Genomic DNA, 25,077 nt, shown 5'->3' with positions numbered 1-25,077 from the left:
ACCAGGGGTCATGTGACCTTGCTCCCTCCTGGGTCTCTCTCACTCCCAGCCTTGCTGACACTTTATCCCTTTTCACGGCGCCCTGCTGCTGCTGCTGCTGCTGCTGCTGCTGCTGCTCCTGCTCCTGCTCCTGCTTCTCCTCCCTCTCCTGGTCCTCTGCCCTGGCCCTGCGCTGCCCTTCAGTCCTGGAATGCTCCTGTCTTTATGGAGCTGCTCCCTCTTGCCTCAGAAGAGCCTGCCCCGCCCACCACCTGCTAGAAGTAAGGACACTCCCTCCCAGTGTTGCCCAGGATCTGTGGGGAATGATGGGTTTTAAATTCCCACTAGGGCTTGGTAATTTTGTAAAATGTAACTGGGGTGTCATAGCAGCATGAGGTTGCTCGTGGCACTCCCACAAACCCCTACTCACATGGCGGGTTCAGAGCAGTGCAGGCTGTGGATGTTCCTTTCAGTAGCAGCTTTGCTCCAGTTTTCCTGGGAGTGTCCTTAAGGCTGACTACTCTGTGCTTTGTGTTTTGTGTCCCCTAGGAGAATGTTAGCTCCACCCTGGCAGGGGTCTGGTCTTGGATTTGTCACCACAATGCCTGAATCAGTGCTGGCGCAGTAGGTTCTTAGTAAATCCTTGTGGACGTGCCAGTACCCTGACAGGCCTGCCCAGCCCAAGCAGGAGGAAATCATGGGAGGCCCAGGCTGCCCCCGTTTCTCCCTGGATGGGTCTGCTTTGTCTTCACATCCACTATCAGGCAAGGAGTCTGCTTCAGTCACTGTTACAGTGACTGGAGTAACGTAATTACGGCTTCAGCGCTGTTGCTCACTCACTGTATGACCTTGGCCAGGTGACTTCAATACCGCATGCTTCCATTTCCATGTCTGTAAAGTAGACCTGGGCATTTCCTTCCTCCGTAAAGTCATGCTCGTGCACACACTTACTGTGATCTGCAGAACGCTCCCCTTCCCCTTTGCAGCTGTGCGTTAATTTTGTAACTAAAAAAGCAAGTTAATTTCCTTGCTGACACTTTTTAATGAGGTAGAGTAGGGTCAGCAAATTTTTCCTACAAAGGGCCATGTGAAATGTTTTCCATGTTGTGAACCAGGAAGGTCAGTGTTGGATTTTCCACCCGTGTGCCTAACTTAAAAATACAGAAACTATTCTAAGCTCAAGTGCCGTAGGAAAGCAGGCCAGGGTGAGATGTGCCAGCCCCTGGTGATAGGCAGTTGAAGTTTTATTTCTGTGGGACTCAATCAATTTTATTTTTTGTTTGAGTGAAATAAGAAATGTGATCCATGACAGTTTTATTTCTCTTGAATTGATCCTTTGCAAAAACTGTTGTTCCTCATTATCTTCATACCTTACACTCCTCTCTCTTGTTTGTAAGCACATTGATAAACTTTGAGTCACAGCTTTCTCTCAGCACAGAACCTGGGTTCTCCAGAGTGGGCTTGGTGGCCTGTATAGAAGAGCCCACTTAAACGCCATTTTGAGCTGGGATGGGCCCTGATATTAACGCATTTTTGTCTGCCATTCCAAGTATATTAAGTTGTTAATTCCCTGAGGGTTTCCCCTATAAAAAAGGCTTACCTTTGTATACACATCTGATTAAACTTTCAATTGAATTTAGAACTGATACATTTATTCTTGTTTCATATAACCATACATAAATTACTATAAGGCCAAGATTTTATACTATTATAGTATCATTATAGTAGTCTAAACTTTCTCACTGCTTAGTTTTAAATAGGTTATGCTTATATACAACTGGGCTGTTGTAAAAACTGCCCCTTCCCACCTTGGCTGCCAGGACCTCCTGACTTCCTATAAACCATCTCTTGCTCTTATAAACCATTTTTGTTAACATACTTAGTCACTGCCACCCACTTTCCAATTTTTTTAAAAATTGTCTTTAGTTTCAGAATTTAGCAGTGTTCTCTGAAATTGCCAAGAGTAGTAGGTCTTATTAGAAAGCTGCACATGGGAGTCTCTAACTTGATTTCTTTAACGCTGATGTATTTGGGATTACCAGCTGCTAAGAGTCCGGGAGCCTTGGCACAGGGTACGTGTAGTTTCTCAACAGCGGGTGAGAAGAAATGTAGTGCATTTGGTAAGAGCGTAGATTCTGGAGCCAGCTCTGCAACTTCCCAGCTGCATGTTGTGTTGGGCACCTTTTTAACCACGCTAAGGCTTCGTCTCCCCATCCATAAAGTTAGGCTAAAAAAAGAACCTTCTCCATAAGATTATGAGTTCTAAATGAATTAATACTTGCTTGGTGCATAGTTAGTGCCATGTAAGTGTTAGGTAGTTATTGTTATTTATTGAGGGAGAGTATGCTTTCGTTGATAAATTTTTAAAAAAAAAATTTCCCAGTTTTATTGAAATATAATTGATGTAGAGCCCTGTATAAATTTAAGGTGTATAGCAAAATTATTTGAGTTACATGTCATGAGATGATTACCAAGATAAGTTTGGTCGGCAGTCATCATCTCATACAGATACCAAAAAAAAGAAAACAATATTTTTTCCTTTGTGATAAGAACGCTTAGGTTTTATTCTCTCATCAGATTTCCTGTATATCAAAGAGCAGTGTTAACTGTAGTTATCATGTTGTACATTTATACCTCTGGTTATAGCTAACTTTTATTTATTTATTTTTTATTATTATTATTTTCTTTTTGCTTTTTATGGTAGCACCCACCACAGCATATGGAGCTTCCCAGGCTAGGGATTGAATTGGAGCTACAGCTGCTGGCCTATACCACAACCACAGCCATGCAGGATCTGAGCCACGTCTGCAGCCTACACCACAGCTCATGGCAACGCCGGATCCTTAACCCACTGAGCAAGGCCAGGGATCGAACCCGCAACCTCATGGTTCTTAGTCAGATTTGTTTCCGCTGTGCCACAACGGGAACTCCCTTATATTTATCTTATAGCTGGAAGCTTGTACTTCTTGACCACCTTCATCCAGTTCCCAGTTCCCCTTGTCCTTTACCTCTGGTATCCACAAATCTGATTTTTCTATGAGTTTGGGGGTTTTATGTTTTAAGATTCTGTGAGTGAGTTCACACAGTATTTGGCTTTCTCTGTTTGACTCAAGGGATTGAGGTCCATCTGTGTTGTGAATGGCAGAATTTCCTACTCTTTTATGACTGAGTAATACGTAACCATGTCTATATTGTCCACATTTTCTTTATGCATTCATCCAGCACTGGACACTGAGGTTGTTGCCATGTTGTAACTGTTGTAAATGATGCTGCTGTGAACATAGGGCTGCAGATACCACTTTGACATGGTGTTTTGTTTCCTTAGAATATAACACCAGAGTGAAATTGCTGGATCTCGCTGATAGATGTTAATGGATAATACTCCACGTGGAAAATGTTACATCTGACTTGCTTTGGTCATTTACATTTTCTCCTTAGGCTTTCGTGGAAGCCCAGAACAAGATCACTGTGCCATTTCTTGAGCAGTGTCCTATCAGAGGTTTATACAAAGAGAGGATGACTGAATTGTATGACTACCCCAAGTATAGTTGCCACTTCAAAAAAGGAAAAAGGTATGGGAAGTTGCTTTCATTTAATTTTCTTTTTACTTTTCTAATCTAATGCATTCTGAAATTTTGCAGTATAAATACCAGATAACTTATTAGTTAATAAACCTAATTCATTATAAAATCAATTCATTTCCATGCTTGAATATGAGAATAATATTTTTTGGCCTGTTGTCGAAATTGTTAAAAGAAGGACTAAAAAATTTAGTAGAGATGTGTCCTGGGACAAAGTCGAGATTGTAGAAAGTTATTGTCTTAGGTCTAGTAATGGTGAGATAACGTGATTCAGAGACAGCAGTGGAGATTGTTTCCCTCTAAAATTAATTCTCTTTGGCTTATACTGCTTGAAAAAGTTTTATCATATGTGTTTCTTCCATCCAAGAATGGAAATGAGCCAGGAAGTCATTCCGAACAGTTCACTCTGGTTCCTCTCCCTCTGACATCCACTTAAATAAAGTCTCTTGTTCACTTTTTAAGTCTCCTTGCCATGAAGTTACTTTAGAATTTGTTAGACTCCCCCTGCATGGGGATCAGCAAAATATGATCTGCGTGCCACGCCCTGCTGACCCCTTATTTTGTAAATAAAGTTTAAATGGCACACAACTATACCCGTTTGGATGTGTGGGATTTCTGGGGCATATGGTAATTCTACTTTTAGTTTTTTGAGGAGCCTCCATACTGTTTTCCATAGTGGTTGTACCAGTTGACATGGTACCACGTGTAAACTGCTTTTGTACCACAGCTGCGGAGTTGGGTAGCAGCATGAGAGACTGTATGGTGTACAAAATGATTTGTAGTCTTGTCCATTACAGAAAAGGTTTGTCCACCTCCTCCCCTAGCAGCCTAGCTCAGGAAGGGAACTGGCGCTTCATTTTAGCAAATCTGCTGTCTCCAGCATTGAAAAGAAAAAGTTACTGCATTATTTGAAATCAGTTTTAATTTTAGCAAATAAAGCAGATTTATTTAGCTAGTATGCAGAATTACAGTAGATTATTTGAATACAGGGAGATGGTGGAGCCTTCCACTCTTGTCTGCATGTCCCTGGCAGGGCCTGTTTGAGGTTGTACCTTTGTATATTGTTTTTCTTTGTTTATATATGTTTGATTTTGTTGCACAAATAGAAAACTCCACAGCTAAATATAGGCCATTTCTGTCCCCCAGGTATTTCTATTTTTACAATACAGGTTTGCAGAACCAACGAGTATTATATGTACAGGATTCCTTAGAGGGGGAAGCCAGAGTGTTCCTCGACCCCAACATACTCTCTGATGACGGCACGGTGGCGCTCCGAGGTGAGAGCTACACAGTCAGGCCAACGCGAATCCCAGCCCTCGACTTGCTCACAGCTCTGATGTTGGCACAGTTGCCCGACCTCTGAAATAACCAGAGTGTGGACCAGATTGTAGAACAGACACACTTTCAGTGTGAGGAAAGCTAATTTTTGCACAGTATATTTAGAACACATGAATAGCCACATGTTCTTCTGATGGTGTGAAGCAGAACTAGAGAATAATTCTCACTGGACCCAGATTAGCTTCTAGGGCTTCTGGGATTTTGAAGTATCATCATCATTTCCTATAGCATCCCTGAGGCCTCTCTGTTAGCGGAAAAAAATTCATCCTCTTCTATAAGCAATTTTTAAAAATAATTCGGTGAATTTTATTATATTTATAGTTGTGCAACCATCATCACAACCTAATTTTAGAAAATTTCCATCCCAAACCCCCATTCCATTATTCCCTACGCCCACCTGTCCACTTTAGTAACCATAAGTTTTTCAAAGTCTGTGATACTGTAAGTTCATCTATATCCTTTTTTTAGATTACATGTTACATCATATAATGTTTGTCTCTCACTGTCCAGCTTCACTTAGAATGACAATTTCTAGGTCCATCTATGTTGCTGAAAATGCTATTATTTCATCCTTTTTATGGCTGAATAATATTCCATCATATATATGTACCACATCTTTATCCATTCTGCTGTTAATGGACATTTAGGTTGTTTCCATATCTTGGCTATTGTATATAGTGCTACAAATGAGTCATGGTTTTCTCTGGATAAATGCCCAGGAGTGGGGTTGCTGGATCATATGCTAATTCTATTTTTAGTTTTGTAAGGAACCTCTATACTGTTTTCCATAGTGATTGTACCAATTTTTATTCCCACTAGCAGTGTAAGAGGGTTCCCTTTTCTCCACACCCTCTCCAGCATTTATTGTTTGTAGACTTTTTGATAATGGTCATTTTGGCTGGTGTAAAGTGGTATCTTACAGTTTCAATTTGCATTTCTCTAATAATTAGTAATGTTGAGCATCTTTTAATGTATTTGGGAGGGCATCTATTTGTCTTATTTGGAGAAATGTGTGTTTAGATCTTTGGCCCACTTTTTGATGGAGTTGTTTTTTTGATACAACTGCAGGAGGTGTTTATATATTTTGGAGATTAACCCTTGGCAGTCGCTTCATTTGCAAATATTTTTTCCCATTCTGTGGGTTGTCTTTTCATTTTGTTTAGGGTTTCCTTTGCTGTACAAATCCTCTTAAGTTTAATTAGGTCCCATTTGTTTATTTTGGTTTTTATCGTCATTACTCCAGGAGGTGGATCTGAGAAGATACTGCTGTCCTTTATGTCAGAGAGTGTTTCGCCTGTGTTATCCTCTAAGAGTTTTATAGTAGCTGGTCTTACATTTAGGTCTTTAACCCATTTTGAGTTTATTTTTGTGTATGGTGTTAGACAGTGTTCTCATTTCAACCTTTTACATGTAGCTTTCCAGTTTTCTCAGCACCACTTATGGAAGAGACTGTCTTTCCTCCACTTCTATTCTTGCCTTCTTTGTCATAGTATTAGTTGACCATAGGTGTGTGGATTTATTTCTGGGCTCTCTCTCCAGTTTCACTGATCTGTATTTCTCTTTTTATGCCAGTATTATACTGTTTTGAATGACTGTAACTTTGTAGTAGAGTCTGAAGTCAGTCTGATTCCTCCAGCTCCATTTTTCTTTCTCAGGATTGCTTTGGCTATTCAGGGTCTTTTTTGTTTCCATACAGATTTTAAAATATTTTGCTCTAGTTCTGTGAAAATGCCGTTGGTAATTTTATAGGGATTGCATTGAATCTGTGGATTGCTTTGGAAGCATAGTCATTTTGACAGTATTGATTCTTCTAATCCAAGAGCATGGCATATCTTTCCATTTGTTTGTATCATTTTTGACTTCTTTCTTCAGCATCTTAATAGTTTTCAGAGTACAGTTTTTTCTTTGTCGTTGATTGCCAGTTTTATAGTGGTGGTGTGGTCAGAAAAGATGTTAGATATGATTTCAGTTTTTAAAAATTTACTGACGCTTGATTTGTGGTCCAGAATGTGAACTCTCCTGGAGAATGTTCCCTATGTGCTTCAGAAGATTGTGTATTCTTCTGCTTTGGATGGAGTATTCTAAAAATATCTATTAAGTCTATTTGGTCTAATACATCGTTTAAGGCCTATGTTTCTTTGTTGATTTTCTGTCTGGATGATTAGTTGATTGCTGTAATTGGTATATTAAAGGCCCCCGGTATTGTGTGATTGTCAGTTTTTCCTTTTAAGGCTTTATATATTGAGGTGATCCTATGTTGGGGGCATACATATTTACAGTTGTTATATCTTCTTCTTGTATTGATCCTTTGATCATTCTGTAATGTCCTTTGTCTCATGTAACATTCATTATTTTAAGGTCTGTTTTGTCTGATAAGAGTATTGCTACTCCAGCTTTCTTGTGATTTCTGTTTGCATGGAATATCTTCTTCCGTCCTCTCACTTTCAGTTTGTATGTGTTCCTGGAACTGAGGTGGGTCTCTTGAAGACAGCATATATATGGGTCTTGTTTTCGTATCCATTCGGCCAGTCTGTGTCTTTTGGTTGGAGCATTTAGTCCAATTCCATTTAAGGTTTCCAACTGTGGCCTTTTCTTTTCCACTTGGGAAATTCCTTTAGTATTTGTTGTGAAGTTGGTTTAGTGATGCTGAATTCTCTCAGCTTTTGCTTGTCTGTAAAGCCTTTGATTTCTCCTTCAAATCTGAACAAGAACCTTGCTGGGTAGAGTAATCTTGGTTGGAGGTTTGTTTCCTTTAATCACTTTTAAGTATATCATGCCACTCCCTTCTGGCCTACAGAGTTTCAGCTGAAAAATAGCAGATAACCTTATCAGGGTTCTCTTGTATGTTGTTTGTTGCTTTTCCCTAGATGCTTTGAATATTTTCTCTTTGTCTTTAATTTTGGTCAGTTTGATTAAAATATGTCTCAAGGTGTTCCTCCTTGGGTTTATTTTATATGGTACTTGTTGCTCTTCCTGGATTTGACTGAGTGATTCTTTTCCCAGGTTAGGGAAATTTTCGGCAGTTATCTCTTAGCCGAAAATTTTCTCTGGCCCTTTCTTTCTGTCTTCTGGCAGCCCTGTAATTTGGATATTAGTGCATTTAAAGTTGTCCCAGAGTTTTCTTAGACTGTCTTCATTTTTTTTCTATTCTTTTTTCTTTATCCTGTTCTGTGTCAGTGATTTCTACCAGCCTGTCTTCTACCTTGCTTATTTGTTCTTCTGCCTCCTGTATTCTGCTACTGGTTCCTTCTAGTGAATTTTTTATTTCAGATAATTGTGTTTTGCATTTCTGCTTGCTTAGTCGTTAAATCTTCTATTTCTTTGTTCAGTGTTTCTTGTAATTTATCAGTCTTTGCCTCAGTTTTTTCCCAAGATCTTGGATCATCTTTACTGTCATACCCTAAAGTCTTTTTCATGGAGGTTGCTAAACTCCAGATCACTTAGCTGTTTTTCTGGGTTTTTTGTTTTTGGTTTTTTTTTTGTTGTTGTTTTTTTTTATTGTTCCTTCATCTGGGTCATATTTCTCTGCCTTTTCATTTTGTATAGATTTTTCTGTGGTGTCATTTTTGCAGGCTGCAAAATGACTTCTGATGTTTCCCTCCTTGTTAGTGAAGTTGGTATAGGGGCTTGTTTTAGGCTTCCTGATGGGAGGGACTGGTGCCTGCCCACTGGTAGATGGAGCTAATTCTTAACCCTCTGATGGGTGGGGCTTTGTCTCTGGGTATGGTTAGAAGTTTGGGTGGCTAGGAGGACTTTAGGCAGCCTGTTTGCTAGTGGGTAGGGCTGTGTTCCCACCAGGTTTGTTTTTTAGCCTGGGGCTTCTCAGCCTTGATGGATGGAGCCAGATTTTTCCAAAATGGCCACCTCCAGGGGAGTTCACACCAGTGATTATTCCCAAGACTTCTGCCTCCAGTGTCCTTCCCCCAGAGTAAGTCACAGCCACTCCCTGTTTTCCCAGGAAATTGTCCAAGACCCACAGATGGTCTGACCCACATTCTTATGAAGTCTCTGCTTTGCTCTGGGACCCAGTGCACATGAAACCCATGTGCACCCCTCAAGAGTGGAGTCTCCGTTTGCCCTGGTCCTATGGAGCTCCTGTGCATAAGCCCAGTTGGCCTTCAATGCCAAATGTTCCATATGCCTCCTAATGCCATACCCCCAGGCATGGGACCCTGTTGTGGGGCCCCAAACTCTTACTCCTGTGGGATAGCCTCTGTGATAACAGTTATTTTCCAGTCTGTGGGTAGCCCACCTGGTGGGTATGGGATTGCTTATATCACAGAAGTGCCCCTCCTACCGTCTCAATGTGGCTTATTTTTTATGTTTGTGTGTAGCACATCTTTTTTTGTAGTTTCCAGTCTGTTTTGTTGATGATCATTGAGCAGCTGGTTGTAATTTTGGTGTTTTCGTGAGAGAAGTTGAGCTTAAGTCCTTCTACTCAGCCATCTTAATCCCTTCGCTGCATAGTAAGTCTCTATAAACAATTTGAGCTGTACAAAGAATTTTTTTAAGTATAAATATAAATCAGGAAAGAATATTTATGAGATCAACTTCCTTGAAGGGAAAACGTGATGAGTTTTTAAAATGTAGTTTATTGTTAGTATGTTAGAATAAGAAGTTTATAAAACATGGTCTTATAGAAGTTAGGCACCTTGGTACTCTGTCCCCTGAGGGTGCAAATTTAAAAACTCAACAAATAAGTTTTGCTGTATGCAAAAGTATGTATGCAGTTACTCTATGTCTCCTAAATAACCCCCCAAGATAACCCCCTCCATGAGCTATAAGATTACATCAGATTTGTGCCATGTGTAGTACTTCTAAGGTAAGGAAGTTGGCTGTACTTTGGTTCTGTGGTTGAAAAATCATACACACTGAGAATCATCTCTGGCCAGCATTCTAGTTGTTTTTAGTGAAGTTGGCTCAACGTTTCCTCTGTAGCATCCTCTCTCTTTTAGAAACAAACACAGGTGTTAGTTCAGCCCTACAGCATTGAGTAATTGGAGCACTAAAGTCCTGTAATCTGTAATCGATGTGGAAATTAAAGAGCTCTATTCTAGCAGATTTGTGCAGAGTTCCTTTCATAAGGGCATTCAGTCATTTAGTGGGTTCCATCTCCTCTCCCCTAGTAGGCTGTGTATGTAAATAATAGTCCTTAATCTAATTAATATTGGGAGTAATCAGTATGGAAAATAACATGCCAGCCAGCTTATTGGAATATTCTTCCATGAATTTGATCTTGGAGTTATAAAATGAATTTAGTACACTGATTCTATGCAGTAATATACCCTCTATACAAAATCATTTCATTTTACCAGAATCTAACTTGCAGCTCATCCAAAGGATTTCCTTTTTTATGTAATGCTTGTCATATACAGGCCCTGATGGATGACAAGGTAAATTAGACATGGAGCTTGGTCTCAGTCTTTGAGTTTTCTGAAAATGATATTATAGAGAAGTTACAGCACAGGTAGACATTCAGGTTCTTTTGATAGTATATGATTTTTTTAAACAGATATTTCAAATCAAAAGTACTTTAAGTTTTTCCTAAAAATTTAAAATTATATATAATTTCTGTGGAGTAAAAAGTGAATAGTCCTCATCACTTTCTTGACTCTTTTCTGCATTTATATACTTATGAGCCTAGATACTTTATAGGAATTATAAGTGATTAATAAGTAGGTTTTGTGAAATTTAAACTTATTTTCTATTAATAAAACTGTGTAAACTAGTAGGAAACCTCTGAATATAGTTGGGTTTCTTAGGAAATTTTTCAACCTCCAGTGAAGTTTAGCAGACACTGTAAGAGGAAATCTCTAATATCACTGTCTGGTACCAAATACTATACATTCTTTATAATCATAAAAGCCAATGTAAGCATAAATATCAGGAAACATTCCACAGCAGTTAGAACATTCTGTCTGTGATAGCACTAAGGAATTGGATGCCATGTGGTAGGGAATCCGTCAGTGCTATTGCCTTTCTTTCTCTTCCATGGTCGCTTTTGGAATATACACTGTAGGAGCCTGCACTGCAAATGCTCAGGCTTGTGGTGGTCGGATGAGTTGGACATTAATCCCTGAGTGCCAGCAGTGCTCAAGAAAATGAGGTTGTAAAGAGTGATTTCAAATAGTTTGGAATCCATTCCAGAAATTACGTCATGGCTCCAGTTTAGTCTTGTTACAGTCAGTCAGTACTCTGAAAGCAGTTGCCCTTCTCCTTTTCCCCTGCCTTCTCATTTGAGAATAAATGAAATATGATGACGTCCCAGATGAGCTCTGCTCTTAAACAAACTGCTTATTGAGATAGAGAAATTTTAAAATGGAAGCATCTTAGTGGCCATATAATCCAGTACTTCATTTTACAGATGAAGAAACTAAGACCTGGAGAGGTTAGGAAATTTTGTCCAACTTAGGTACTAGGACTAATTACTGGCAGACCTGGGTGAGCCCTTGGAGTTCCCACTACCAGTTGCCTTGCTCTGTTACCACACTCTGCCTCCATGTGCAACAGAAGCTTGTATTTCTCTGTAGCTCGGACCTTGCTGGTACAAGCTGTCTTCCTCTTCCTTATGCTTCTCTATGTTTCCATGTGGTATACAGAATTTTCATGTTGTCCTGGTTGGTCTATATGGGTGGGTTTTACCATCCCTTTGCTAGAGATTTGGAGCTGGAATGCAGCTTTGTCGGACAGCACAGTGGGAGGTGGGCAACGCTGGGAGGTGTGTCCCCATGTTCACCGTGATAATTTCTCATGTGTCCCCTAGGCTATGCATTCAGTGAAGATGGTGAATATTTTGCATATGGTCTGAGTGCCAGCGGCTCAGACTGGGTAACGATCAAGTTCATGAAAGTCGATGGTACCAAAGAGCTTCCGGATGTGCTTGAAAGAGTCAAGTTCAGCTGTATGGCCTGGACCCATGATGGGAAGGGAATGTTCTACAATGCATACCCCCAACAGGATGGGAAAAGTGATGGTAAGTTGAGACTTCAGATGAAGCACCTTTTTGGTGAAATGTGACTTCACATTACTTAGAGAGAAACTTAGACCTACCTAGAGGTTGCTTGGTCTAAAACTATGTTTCCTCAAAGCACATTATATCAGTTAGTAACAGGTCCCCCTAAAACATGGTGGTTCAGAATAATGACCATTTATTTTTGCTCGTGAGTCTGCACATTGGCCAGGCAGTTCTTCTGGGCATAGCTGACTTCTGTCTGGTGCTTCTGATTAGCTGCCAGTCAGTTGACTGATTCTGGTGTGACTTTTTCACATGTCTGGGGCCTCAGTTGTGATGGATGTGGTCTCCTACCCTCTGGCAGGCCAGCCCAGGCTTGACTGAATGGCAGCTCTGCAGGATTCCAAGAAGACCAAAAGGCACAACTTCTTTGATGCCTGGGCTTGCTCCTGAAACATCATTTCACTGCATTCTCTTGGCCAAAGCAAGTCATAGGACCAATTGCTAGTCAAGGGCAGGGGAGACACACCGGGAACTGTGAAAAATTGGGGCTGTTTTTATTGCAGTCCATTCTTGACAGATGTGTTCTCTCTACCAGGGGGTCATGGAGAAGATAGGTTTTTGTGTTTTTTTTTTTTTTTGTAACAAAACCAACTTTTTTTTTCTTTGTAAGGCAACACCTGTGGCATATGGAAGTTCAAATCAGAGCTGCAGCTGTGGGTCTGCACCACAGCCATAGCAACACCAGATCCGAGCTGCATCTGCAGCTTACAATGCAGATCACAGCAACACTGGATCCTTGACCTACTGAGTGAGGCCAGGGACTGGACCCGCATTGTCATGGATATTTGTTGGGTTCATTACTGCCGAGCCACAATGGGAACTCCAGAACCAACTCATTTAATAATGTTGAGTGATGATAAAGTTTTCTGACTGCAGTAATCACATCTCTTCCTCTGCTCAGAAGTTACAGGTCACCTCTCCGTCACATTTTTTAAATTTTTTTTTGCTTTTTAGGGCTGAACTCACAGCATATGGAGATTCCCAGGCTAGGTGTCAAATCGGAGCTGTAGCCACCGGACTACACCACAGCCACAGCAATGCAGGATCCAAGCCACATCTGTGACCTACACCACAGCTCACGGCAACGCCGGATTCCTAACCCATTGAGCGAGGCCAGGGATCAAATCCTCAACCTTGTGGTCCTAGTCAGGTTCGTTAATCACTGATCCACGACGGGAACTCCAGTCACATTTATTTTATTTTAATATTTTGATCTGTGATGACTTTCAGGACATGCCTTTGTTCTCTGCATTTGCATGGCAGTCCTGTTGTATGCAGGTGGTCTTTCTTTCTTGCCCCCTTCACCTCTCATCTTCCCAGGCAGGAAGCTTATATTTCTCTGTAGCTCGGACCTTGCTGGTACAAGCTGTCTTCCTCTTCTTTATGCTTCTCTATGTTTCCATGTGGTATACAGAATTTTCATGTTGTCCTGGTTGGTCTATATGGGTGGGTTTTACCATCCCTTTGCTAGAGATTTGGAGCTGGAATGCAGAGTCTCATTTGCTTGTTGCAGGGCCTGAAGTTGGCAGGAAGTACAGCTCGTCCAGTGTTCTCTCCTGCACATGCTGTCCCCTTACCATGAATTGCTGTATCTTTGTCATCTTTAGATATGCTTGCTTTCTTTTCTCTTTTCCCCTTCAGTTGAATTGGGAATAAGAGTATAATACTTTGCATTTCTTTTAGCTACATTTAGCTTTTGCTGCCTCTGATTAGATTACTCAATACCTTTTTTTTTTTAGTTACCAGTGAGTTACAAGAGAAGCTCAGGAAGTAGGCTTTGATTCAAAGATGTTAGCTAAAGAAAGACCTCTGTGCTCTGTACACAGAATTAGCTGCCTGTGTTTAGAGTGCTTCTAAGTTAGATGTGGGCTGTTGCCAAGTTCCAGGAGACCAAAGAAGTATGGAAGTGGCCATTTCTTGTTAGAGAACAATGTTATTGAGTTAACTTGTGAAAAAACATGACAGTTATTATTTAGCCTCAAGTTGCATTGGCAGAAATAGTAATTATTAGTAATTGTGGTTGATTTAAGAAAGCCAACATCTTCTCCCAGCTGTAATTTTGCTGTCCTCTTACCCAGAAAACCTCTGCAGCCAGGTGCTTCTTACCAGTGTTCCTGGAAAACCATGGGAAAACACCAAGTACCGTAAAGCTTTTTTTTTTTTTTTTTTTAATGCAATGGCATTATCTTCCTTTTTTCTTCATTGTTCTGAAGGCTTGGTACATTTTCATAACAGCCTCCAAAATCAGCAAATATGTGTCATTACTTCCAGAGTGATACCCAACTGATAATTCACTCTTTCTTTAAGTAGACTTAATCTTTTAAAGCAGTTTTAGGTTCACAGAAAAATTGAGCAGAAGGTCCCGAAATTTCCCACGAACCTCTGCCCCTCACACATGCATAGCCTCTGTCATTATCAACATCCCTACAAGAGGGTACCATAGATGAGCCTACACAGACATATTGTGATCGCCCCAGGTCCGTGGTTTACATTAGAGTTCTCTCTTGGTAGTGTGCACTCCCTGGGTTTGGCAAATGTATAATGGTATGTATCCACTATTATAGTGTCATTCAGAGTATTTTCACTGCCTTAGTAAGCCTCTGCGTTCCACCTATACATCCTTTCCTCCCCTGCCAGCCCCTGGCAACTACTGATCTTTTCACTGTCTCTGTAGCTTTGCCTTTTCCAGAATGTCATAGAGTTGGAAGTATACAGTGGGTAGCCTTTCAGATTGCCTTCTTTCACTTTGTAATATGCATTTAAGTTTTCTCCATGTCCTTTTATGGCTTGGATAACTCATTTCCTTTGAGCAGTGAATAATATTGCATTGTCTGGAAGTACTGTAGTTGTTTATCCACTCACCTCTGAAGGACATCTTGGTTGCTTCCAAGTTTTGACGGTTAGGCCTAAAGCTGCTGTTAACATCCAGCGAAGTGTTTGTGTGGATATACACTTCCACCTCATTTGGGTATATACCAAGGAGCACAGTTGCTGTATCGTGTCATAAGCATATGTTTAGTTTTGTACAAAACTGCCAAGCTATCTTGTTGTACCATTTGCATTCCACCAACAGTCAATGAGAATTCCTGTTGTTCCACATCTTGTCAGTATTTGGTGTTGCGAGTGTTCTGCATTTTGGCCATTCTAATAGGTGGGTAATGGTATGTCACTGTTTTAGTTTGCAGTTAGTTCCTTGATAACATATGCTGTGGAACATCTTTTCATGTGCTTGTTTGCCATCCTGTCTTTGGTGAGGTGTCTCTTAAGGGCTTTGGCTCATTTTTTAATTGGCTTCTGTGTTTTCTTATGGTTGAGTTTTAAGAATTCTTTGTATATTTTGGACAACAATCCTTATCAGACATTTCCTCAGCAAATATTTTCTCCTATTCTGTAGTTCAAACTTTTCATTCTCTTGATAGTGTCTTTTGTGGAACAGAAGGTTTTCCTTTTGTTTTTGTTTTGTTGTGTTTTGTTTGGGTTTTTTTGTTTGTTTGTTTGTTTGTTTGGCTTCCCATGGCATATGGAGTTGCCAGGCTAGGTATCTGATCTGAGCCATAGTTGCCACCTACCGCTGCAGCTTTGGCAGCGCCAGATCCTTTAACCCACTGTGCCGTGTGGAGGATCAAACCTGCGCCATGGACTACAGAGAAACTGCTGATTCCATTGCACCACAGTGGAAACTCCATGGTAAAATAAGGGAACAGAAGATTTTAATTTTAATGAGGTCCAGCTTATCAGTTCTTTGTTTCATGGATCATGCCTTTAGTTTGTATCTAAAAAGTCATTACCAAACCCAAGGTCATCTAGAGTTTCTCTTATGTTATTGTCTAGGAGTTTTATGATTGCATTTACATTTTTAGGTCTGTGGTGTATTTTGGGTTAATTTTTGTGAAGGGTGTAAGGTCTGTGTCTAGATTCATTTTTTTTTGCATGGGGCTATCTCATCGTTCTAGCACCTTTTGTTGAAAAGACTATCTTTTGTCCATTGTATTGACTTTTTATGTATGTCTGCATCTGGGCTATCAGTTCCTTTGATCTATTTGTTTATTCTTTTGTCAATACCACAGTGTCTTAATTACTTACAGTGAATTTTGAAATCAGGTAGTTCAGTTCTCCAGCTTTGTCCTCTTTCTTTAACATTGTGCTGGCTCTTCTGGTTTCTTTTCTTTTCTTTTTTTTTTTTTTTTTTTGTCTCTCCACATAAACTTTAGCATCATTTACCCATATCTACAAAATAGCTTGCTGGGATTTTTGAATGAGATTGCATCACATCTGTAGATCAAGTTGAGAAGAACTGACATCTTGACAATATTGAATATTTCTGTCCATAAACATCGGAACATCTCTCCATTTATTTAACCCCTTGATTTCTTTCATCAGTTTTGTAGTTTTCCTCTTTTACATATTTTATTTGATTTATACCTGCATATTCCAATTTGGGGGCTGTTCATGTAAATCATACTGTTTTTAATTTCAAATTCCACTTGTTCATTGCTGGTATATAGGAAAGTGCTTAACTTTTGTGTATTAACTTTGTAACCTGCAATGAGGTACTTAACTTTTTCAGTGTTCCTAGCATTGTAAGGAATGGGAGGAATAGATTTTTTTAAAGTTGCCAGCTGCATTTCAGTGTACCTTTTTAACTCCTTCAGGCACAGAAACATCCACCAATCTCCACCAAAAGCTCTACTACCATGTCTTGGGAACCGATCAGTCAGAAGATATTTTGTGTGCTGAGTTTCCTGATGAGCCTAAGTGGATGGGTGGAGCTGAGGTATTGTACTACTGAGAAATTTTACCCACAAAGACCATTTCCCATGGATTCTTTATATAAATAGTCTCATTATGTGATGCTCTTTATGGATAGTAGAAGCCCTTGGAGTGACCATTCTTTTGTTTAAAATGGTAGTGTTCAAGTGGTCTCTTAAGTAATGAAGGTGATAAACCTTTTAACTGCAATCCCAGTATAAAAATCTTAATCCTAAAAGTAATACATGCTTATGGTGAAAAATAAAATTGCGAAATAACATAAAGTAAAACATGAACATTCAGAATGGGAATCCTAATACTCAGAGATGAAGAGTTTCCTTCCAAAAATTTTCCTTGTATACACAAGAGAATGTCAGGGGGAAAGAAAGCATGTTTTTTTCTTTTTATGTAACTGCTTTTCATGCCTCTTGTTTACTTATTTTTACATTGAAATGTGTTATCTTTTGGATAATTTCCCACCTTATAGATGGTTCACACACTTCTTGGGGTCTTGATAATTACCACCCTCTTTTGAAGTGATGTGTCTTTTAGTTACTGCCCCAGATTTTATTCTGTACCTTAAGAATCAGCTGTTAAAAAAAACTTAGAGGTACTTGGAGTAAGAATTGGACTCCTCTTAGCTCATATTGTTTTTTTTAAGAGAGGAGAGCATTCTGGATGATTTCAGAAGGAAATGGACCTATCGTCTCATTTCTGTGGGAATGAGGAATCCATTAGAAACTTTGTTAGTCCGTCAAACCTCTTATCTCAACTCTGAGAGACAATCAGAACTTTGGTAAAAATGGGGGCATTTTAGATTTGAACTTCTGCTCATGGGTCCTATTCATTGGTGCATAAACTATGAGTCCATGGTATTTTAGTCCATGTGCATTAATATACATTACTCTAAATTGTCCTTTTATTTATTTTGTTTCTCTAGAACCATGGTTGGCAAACTACTGCCCTAAGCCGAAATCTGGCCTGCTGCCAGCTTTTATAAATAAAGTTTTATTGGAACACAGCCACATCCATTCATTTACCTTTTATCTGTGGCTGCTTTCAAGCTGTAATAGCAGAGTTGACTAGTTGCCGCAGAAGGCCGCATGGCCCAGAAAGCTGAAAATACTTACTTTCTGGCCCTTAATAGAAAAAATCTGCCAGAACTTCAATGCCATCTGTTAAAAGTGAATTAATAGGGCTTATATATTGTTACCTGAAACTGTGCCCTTTTTTTCATGCTTCTTCTTCAACACCTAACTCTCCACCCTATAAGGTTTTCTTGTGTGGTTACTGTTGTCATTTTTCTCATGTATTTTTTTTAATGGTTTTTTGTCTCTTTGTCGATTGTGCTAAGTTTTCTTCTTTCCAACTTCTCATATCTAAGGCTTCTGTGTACTACAGATAATAGGTATTCATTTATTTATAAAATCATATGCATTTTACCTTCATCTGAGTGAAACACTTAGGGAGGTAAATATACTACCCCCAAAAAATTTGTAATGTTGCACCATGTGTTTCTTTTCACTCTTTGGAGAGAAAGAAGTTGATGAGGAAAAAATTACATCAGACTTGTTTTAATTAAAGTAACATTATTTGGTTGATACAATGAAATACAACTGAAAATAAGTGCCAGAATACTGATGTATTTTAGCACGTTGGTCTAAAAGAAAACAAGCTTCCCAGTAGAAGATAAATGTGACTAGTTGCTCACATCTCTTTATTAGCATTTGGTTGAAGCAGCTAGGTTTTAAGATCATCATAAAATATGCGTAACATAAAATTTATCAGTTTATTTATCAGTGTAGCATTCAGTGGCACTAAGTTCATTCACATTATTGAGCAACCATCACCCCCATCCACCTCCAGAACTTTTTTCATCTTGCGAAACTGAGACTCTGTGCCCATTAAGCAATAACTCTCCAGCCCCTCTTCCACCCAGTGTGCAGTGACCACAGTCTACTTTCTGTTTTTGTGTATTTGTTCCAGGTACCTTGTGTAAGCATCATTACATGGTACTTGTCCTTGTGTGACTCTTTGACTTAGCATGACTTCCTCAAGGTTTTTCTATGTTTTAGAATGTGTCAGAATTTTCTTCCTTTTTTTTTTAACTTTTTAGGACTGCACCTATGGAAGTTTCCAGGCTAGGGTTTGAATCAGAGCTGCAGCTGCAGGCCTACGCCACAGGCACAGCAACACCAGATCCGAGCTGCGTCTTCGACCTATGCCACAGTTCGTGACAACACTGTATCCTTAACCCCTGAGCAAGGCCAGGGGTTGAACATATGTCCTCATGGATACTAGTCATGTTCTTAACCTGCTGAGCCACGAAAGGAACTCCTAGAATTTCCTTCCTTTTAAAAATTAAATAACATTCCCTTATGTGTATATACCACATTTTCTTTATTCATTCATCCGTCAGTGGACACCTGGGGTGTTTCCACAGTGTAATTGTGAATAATGCTGCTGTGAACAGCCAGTTTTTTCAAATAAAGAGGAATCATATGATATATGTGTTTAGCATATGTATATTCACTTTTGCTAGCTGGGCAACTGAAAAGAAAAGCAGATTAAAATAGTTTGGGGGATACTTCTACCATTCGCTCAATAAATGTTCACTGTATGTAACTTACCTAATATAATCTTTACTATAACTTTGAGAAGGCAGTGATCATTCCATTGCATGGACGAAATACCTGCGAGGCTGATTAACTTGGAAGTCCATGGCTGGAACTACCTGCCGGGTTTGTTAGACCCCACAGCCTGTATCTTCTTAACAACTCTGCCCTCTACCTCCTTGGTCAAAAGGTAAGAGGTCATCTGAAAACAGCAGGAATGACCATTTAAAGAATGACAATAGGGAGTTCCTGTTGTGACTCAGCAGGTTATGGACCTAACTGGCATCCATGAGGACATGGCTTTGATCCTGGCCTGGCTCAGTGGGCTATGCATCTGGCATTGCCATGAGCTATGGCGGAGGTCACAGACACGCTTGGATCCCACATTTCTGTGGCTCTGGTGTAGGCCGGCAGCTGCAGCTCCCATTCAGCTGCTAGCCTGGAAACTTCCATATGCTGCAGGTGCGCCCCTAAAAAGACAAAAAAAAAAAAAGAATGACAGTAAATGAAGAGATGCATCTGTATTGAACAGAAACAATGAAATTGTGGGGAAAAAAAGAAAAGAAAAACTAAAGGAACCTATACAGTCTGTCCTAAGGAACTATGTACTGGCTTAGGGCCCTGATGAACAGGCTGTGCAGAGGACACCTCTAAGAAAGCTCATGGGCGTAGGAAACTCAAATTGGGTATAAGTTTCATTCCGCTGTATTCCACCTGCTTGGGGCGGGGGGTCTTGCTAGAGAGATGTCGCCCCTCCAGTGGCCAGGGTTAGTTGGGCAGGTCCTACTGACCAGGGCAGTGTCCTCTGCCTTCCCTCCCCAACTCTGTCTGATCCTCCTGAGCCAAGAAGACCTTCTCACTACCTGGCAGAGCATCCTTGGTCATTTCATCATGGGTGCTTTCGTTCTGCAGGTGGGAAGCCTTCCGAGCCGCAGGTCTACCCTGAATGGATGCTTCCGTTACAGATCAGAAAAAATTGTAGACCATCTTGGTGTAGGAGTTTCTCGTACCTGTCAAGGGAGTGTGAGAAAGCCCAGGGGAGTCCAGAAGCTGCTGCGCTGTCAGCTGGCTGGACCAGGAGCCCCCAGGCCTGGTGTACAGATGAGCATTCAGGGTGTTCACTGAAGTGCTACAGATGGTTTCCTGACAGCCTTTATTTAGTGACCCAGACCTTAGAGAAAAGCAGTGATCCTCGTCATAACCACATGTGAAATGCAGGTGCTGCAGTTGTGGCTCTTATTTTTCAAGTGATTGCTTTTAGGACTGTCATTTTGAATCTAGTGTTTCTTGAATACGCTTAACAGTGTCTCTGAATGGAGGGCCAGTGCTATAGTGTTGCGGGTGTCCTGGAACAGAAATCACGAGATTTTTGTTTTTTCTTTCTGTTTTTAGGGCCACACCCAGGGCATTTGGAAGTTCGAGCCAGGAGTCAAATAAGAGCCACAGCTGGGGCCTGTGGAGTAGCCACGGCAACACCAGATCCAAGCCACATCTGTGACTTATGCCACAGCTTACAGCCATGCCAGATCCTTTACCCAATGAGCGAAGCCCGGGATTGAACCCACATGCTCACGGAGACGATGTTGGGTCTTTAACCCACTGCCACAACAGGAACCCCATGAAATCAGGAGATTTTAGTGCTGGTCCTGTCTGTGTGGCCTTGGGCAGGTCACGTCATCTTGCCAAGTCTGTTTCCTAAGTCTCCTCCAGAGCCTTTTTCAGTCTGCATCTCAGTCATGGCATCTCATAGCCCTGAGGCCTGAGGCCAGCCCTGGGCAAGGACGCAGTGCCAGGCTGTGTATGAATGCAGTGGGGCTGGAGTGTTGGGCGCTGTGGGTGTGGTAGGAGGCGCATGTGGCAGGTGGCTGGCTCAGCACAGGGGCAGGTATAAACTTCTCTGGGAGCTGCCGTCCTCCTCACTTCTGGCTGCCGCAGTCCAGGTACATGGAGGACTTGCCTTTTTATCCAAGGTGCCACCTCCTGTATCTCGTCTCCCTCCTTCGCAGATACCTCCTCTGCCTTCCTGCCTGGGCACAATCCTTCTGGCCCCGAGCCGCCCGTTAGGTTTCTGTCTTTAAGCGGTTTGGTTTTCCCACTGTTTCCTAGGATAGCATCTCTCCCAGGACAGTACCTTCCACCCCGCTGAACCCATAGTTTTCTGGACGCTTCAGATACTAGAACTGTTACCAGAGGCCCATTGCAGCTCATTATGAAATATCAGCTCTCCCACTTACATGCTCAAGTTTGGTGGGCACAGGGAGGGCTAGCAGGTAGGGTAGGTACTATTTGTTCCCTCCTTTTCATTACTTTTTTTCCTCTAACAAAGACTTGGCTGTGTGTGGTCATAGTGGCTTTGTCCATGGTAGCCCCATGCTGGACACACCCTAGGTATCCATAAACAGGTTCATGCGTGAACAACTGTGGCACATCCCCACAGTGGAATACTAGTCAGCAGTAAAAAGGGATGAGCTATTGATAACGCAACATCAGGGCTAAATCTCAGAATAATTGCGAGCTTAGAGTACACGTGTTTGATTCCATTTACCTAGCACTGGAAAATACAGATGAGTTTCCAGTGACACAGAGCCACTCAGTGGTTGCTTGGGGACTGGGGGATACAGAATGGGAGGGAGGGACTATGAAGGGGCAGCAGGAAACTTTGGGGATGGTCAGGCTGGAACATTGGAATTTAGGTTTTTTGGGGGGCTGAAGGGTGGCCGCTCTGAGCAGTGACAGAACGGCCTGTGGCCTCCCCTCCATTAGTTTCTCCAGTGGCCGTGTAGGAGGAGTTGGAGAAGGGCAGCAGGAACTTTGCTCACCCGGAGCTGTGTGTCCGTGTCTCCCAGCAGCTCACAAGCATGACGAGTGTCTAGGCACCAGCTCTTTGTGGCATCCTTTTGTGGTGACATCCCCTCGACTCTGGGGACCTCTGTACTTTGCCATTCCCTCACATGGACAGTGAACTCTCTGGCTGACCTTTTGAATTGTCCTCCCTTCACCCCAAAGCTTCTGCCCCCAGCATGAACCTTGAGGTTCATGGGTCTCTGGCGCTCCCTTTGCCATCCTTTCAGCAGGGACCTTTCAGGGTGACTGGAGGCCAGCTCCCTTCCTGATGCCTCTTATTCCAGGGGAAGCCACAGCCCCAGGTGGGTCCATCGTGGACATGCAGGCAGTGAGGACCATTGCCCTCCTCACCTGCCAGCTTGGGGTCTCTGGCCCTCCCTCGGGCCCTCCAGTACCACCCAGGAAGAGCCTCCCTCTGCCCCGGGAGCAACATGAAGCACATACCTGGCATTTGGCTTGGAGGCATGGTGGTGTCAGTTATTACGTAAGATAGGCTGAGGTATCTGTGGGAGGGCAGGATTGGGGGAGGATAACAAAATGGTCATGTTTTAGAAGGTTCTTTTGAACAAAAACAAACAAAAAAAAAACCCCTCTATTTTAAAGTGACTAATAGAGCATGGGGCGGGTAGGGGAAGGAAACTAAGCGTTTTGAGGCACTTTTCCCAGCAGAGGGTGCTCTAGAATATAGATTCTGAAACTTGATAGTCCCTTTGGAAAGGAGTAAGGAGAAAAATGCCCACCCTCTTTGTGACTATCTAGCTTAATCCTACATTGAGAACCTAGTTCTGTTGCACCTATTTCTTGGTGGGGGGAGGGGTTAAAGTTTTTTTTGTTTTTTTTACAAAGGTAATCTTGATCTTATCTCTTTAGCCGCCACTGTGTGCTCACTGTCTGATCCCTAGTCACTAGACTCTATATGGCTGACCCTTGGCAGTGCAAGGGTTAGGGGTGCTTATAACTTACAGCCCTTCATACATGTGGTTCCTCCACATCCCCAGGTTCTTGTAGTGTATGGTATTTACTATGGAAAAAAATCTGTAAGTGGATCCGTGTTGTTCCAGGGTCAAATGAGTGTGTCTGTACATACACATATGATACACACCTATATACATATGTGTATATGTACCTATGTCCATACATTTTATGCATCAGATGTGTAAAGTAATTACCTGATGCTCGCCTCATCCTGGGCACTGGGTGAGTGTTAATTTCCATACCACCCCTTCCCCTACTGAGGTTTACACACACGGAGACCCTGTGAACACTGGTAAAGTCCAGTATTCCTCAGGGAACTCTGCCTCACCTGCTGCTTTCTCACTGGATAATTTCGACTTGGAGCAGGAATTGTTTGGCAGTCCTCTTCCCTGTCAGCACAGTTAATGCATTTATTCTCCAAATACCTATTAGCCCTTACCTTGGGTCCACTGCTGTGCCAGGGCCAGGTGGTACTCGGGAGCAGACATAGGCAGGCTCTGGTCCTGGTGGAAGATGGTATGGACATAGTAAACTATTCCATATAAAAATTTTTAAGGACTACAAAGAGGCTGGGGGGCCCCTGACGAAATTCCCATCAGTTTGTATGTCACTTTTTTTTTTTGTCTTTTGTCTTTTATCTTTTTGAGGGCCGCACCCACCGCATATGGAGGTTTCCAGGCTAGGGGTCTAATCAGAGTTGTAGCCGCCTGCCTACGCCACAGCCACAGCAACTCGGGATCTGAGCCACACCTGCGACCTACACCACAGCTTGTGGCAACACCGGATTCTTAACCCACTGAGCGAAGCCAGGGGTCGAACCTGCAACCTCATGGTTCCTAGTCGGATTCATTTCTGCTGCGCCACGACAGGAACTCCTGTGTGTCACTTTAAAGACACCATTGTCCTCTTGACCTTGACTTTGGTAATTGAACCTGAGACTGCCACCATGTGTTCCACTTGGTGACCCTTTGCTCCCTTGTGCTGTGCCAGGGAGTCCTGCAGTTTCACTGGTGCCTACAGACAGAGCACTCCTGTGTTCCTCCTTTAGCACAGGAGTAGGTGTCCTTATATTGGCCCCGGGGGACTCTTGACTGGACTGTGTATTTCCAAGCCTCACTGCAGCGTCCGTCTTCTTCACCAGCACTGTGTGAAGTGATAGTATCTGTCATGCTTATGGGCAAATGGGAACATCTCAGAGCCTGGTGGGGAAGGCAGGATGTCAGGAAGCCAGGCTAAAGCCCTGGATGTGAGCAAGGCTGAAGATAGCTCTGCTTTGTTCATAAAACAGCTCCTGGCAGGAGAGTTTATGGTAGGAAGGTTGGATTTGCTAGTCGGTCAGTTTTCTCGCCTGCCTCCTCTTATTGCTTAGTAGGAGAGAAAAGGAAACAAATAGTAGATTCTTAAATAATCAAGTTTATGGAAGTTCCCATTGTGGCTCAGCAGGTTAGGAACATCACATAGTGTCCATGAGGATGGGAGTTCGATCGTTGGCCTCCCTCAGTGGGTTAAAGGATCCAATGTGGCCATAAGCTGCGGGGTAGGTTGCAGATGTGGCTTGGATCTGGCATTGCTGTAGCTGCAGTGTAGGCTGGCAGCTGCAGCTCTGATTCTACCCACTAGCCTGGGAGCTTCCATGTGCCACAGGAAAAAATAATAATCAAGCTTATGTGCTAGAGAAATAATCAGGTAGATGAGAAACAAGAGTGGCCAAGACCTCCATTGCTCATTTTCCTAGAATTGGGCTATCTTTTCCTAGAATTTTCTGTTACGTCTGTTTCTGGCATCCTGAGCAATGCACCATTGGGGCTGATTTCTTTCTTGCCTCACCTGTAGCACCACACTGTATTGGGAGAGCTGGGTACTTTGGTTTAAGGACAACTACTAGAAACGTTTACATCAGAGCACATCCCCTTGCTTATGACTATCCCTGCGCTTCTGCTTCTGACACCACCTCTGGTTTTTATGACAGATGCATGAGGCC

At 42.0% G+C, this 25,077-nt stretch overlaps 1 protein-coding gene across 1 annotated transcript in view; it reads left to right on the top strand.

The window, feature by feature from the left end:
* PREP (prolyl endopeptidase) overlaps nucleotides 1–25,077 on the top strand; it is a 136,391-nt gene that overhangs the window by 21,890 nt on the left and 89,424 nt on the right. The window contains exons 3-6 of the mRNA XM_047761696.1: nucleotides 3,418–3,551; nucleotides 4,707–4,837; nucleotides 11,662–11,871; nucleotides 16,566–16,687. Of these exons, the coding sequence (XP_047617652.1) occupies nucleotides 3,418–3,551; nucleotides 4,707–4,837; nucleotides 11,662–11,871; nucleotides 16,566–16,687 (597 nt within the window). The remainder of the gene's footprint in view (nucleotides 1–3,417; nucleotides 3,552–4,706; nucleotides 4,838–11,661; nucleotides 11,872–16,565; nucleotides 16,688–25,077) is intronic.

Source organism: Phacochoerus africanus, chromosome 2, assembly GCF_016906955.1.
Source record: "Phacochoerus africanus isolate WHEZ1 chromosome 2, ROS_Pafr_v1, whole genome shotgun sequence".
Lineage (NCBI taxonomy): Eukaryota > Metazoa > Chordata > Mammalia > Artiodactyla > Suidae > Phacochoerus > Phacochoerus africanus.
This window is presented reverse-complemented; position numbering and strand designations above follow the sequence as displayed.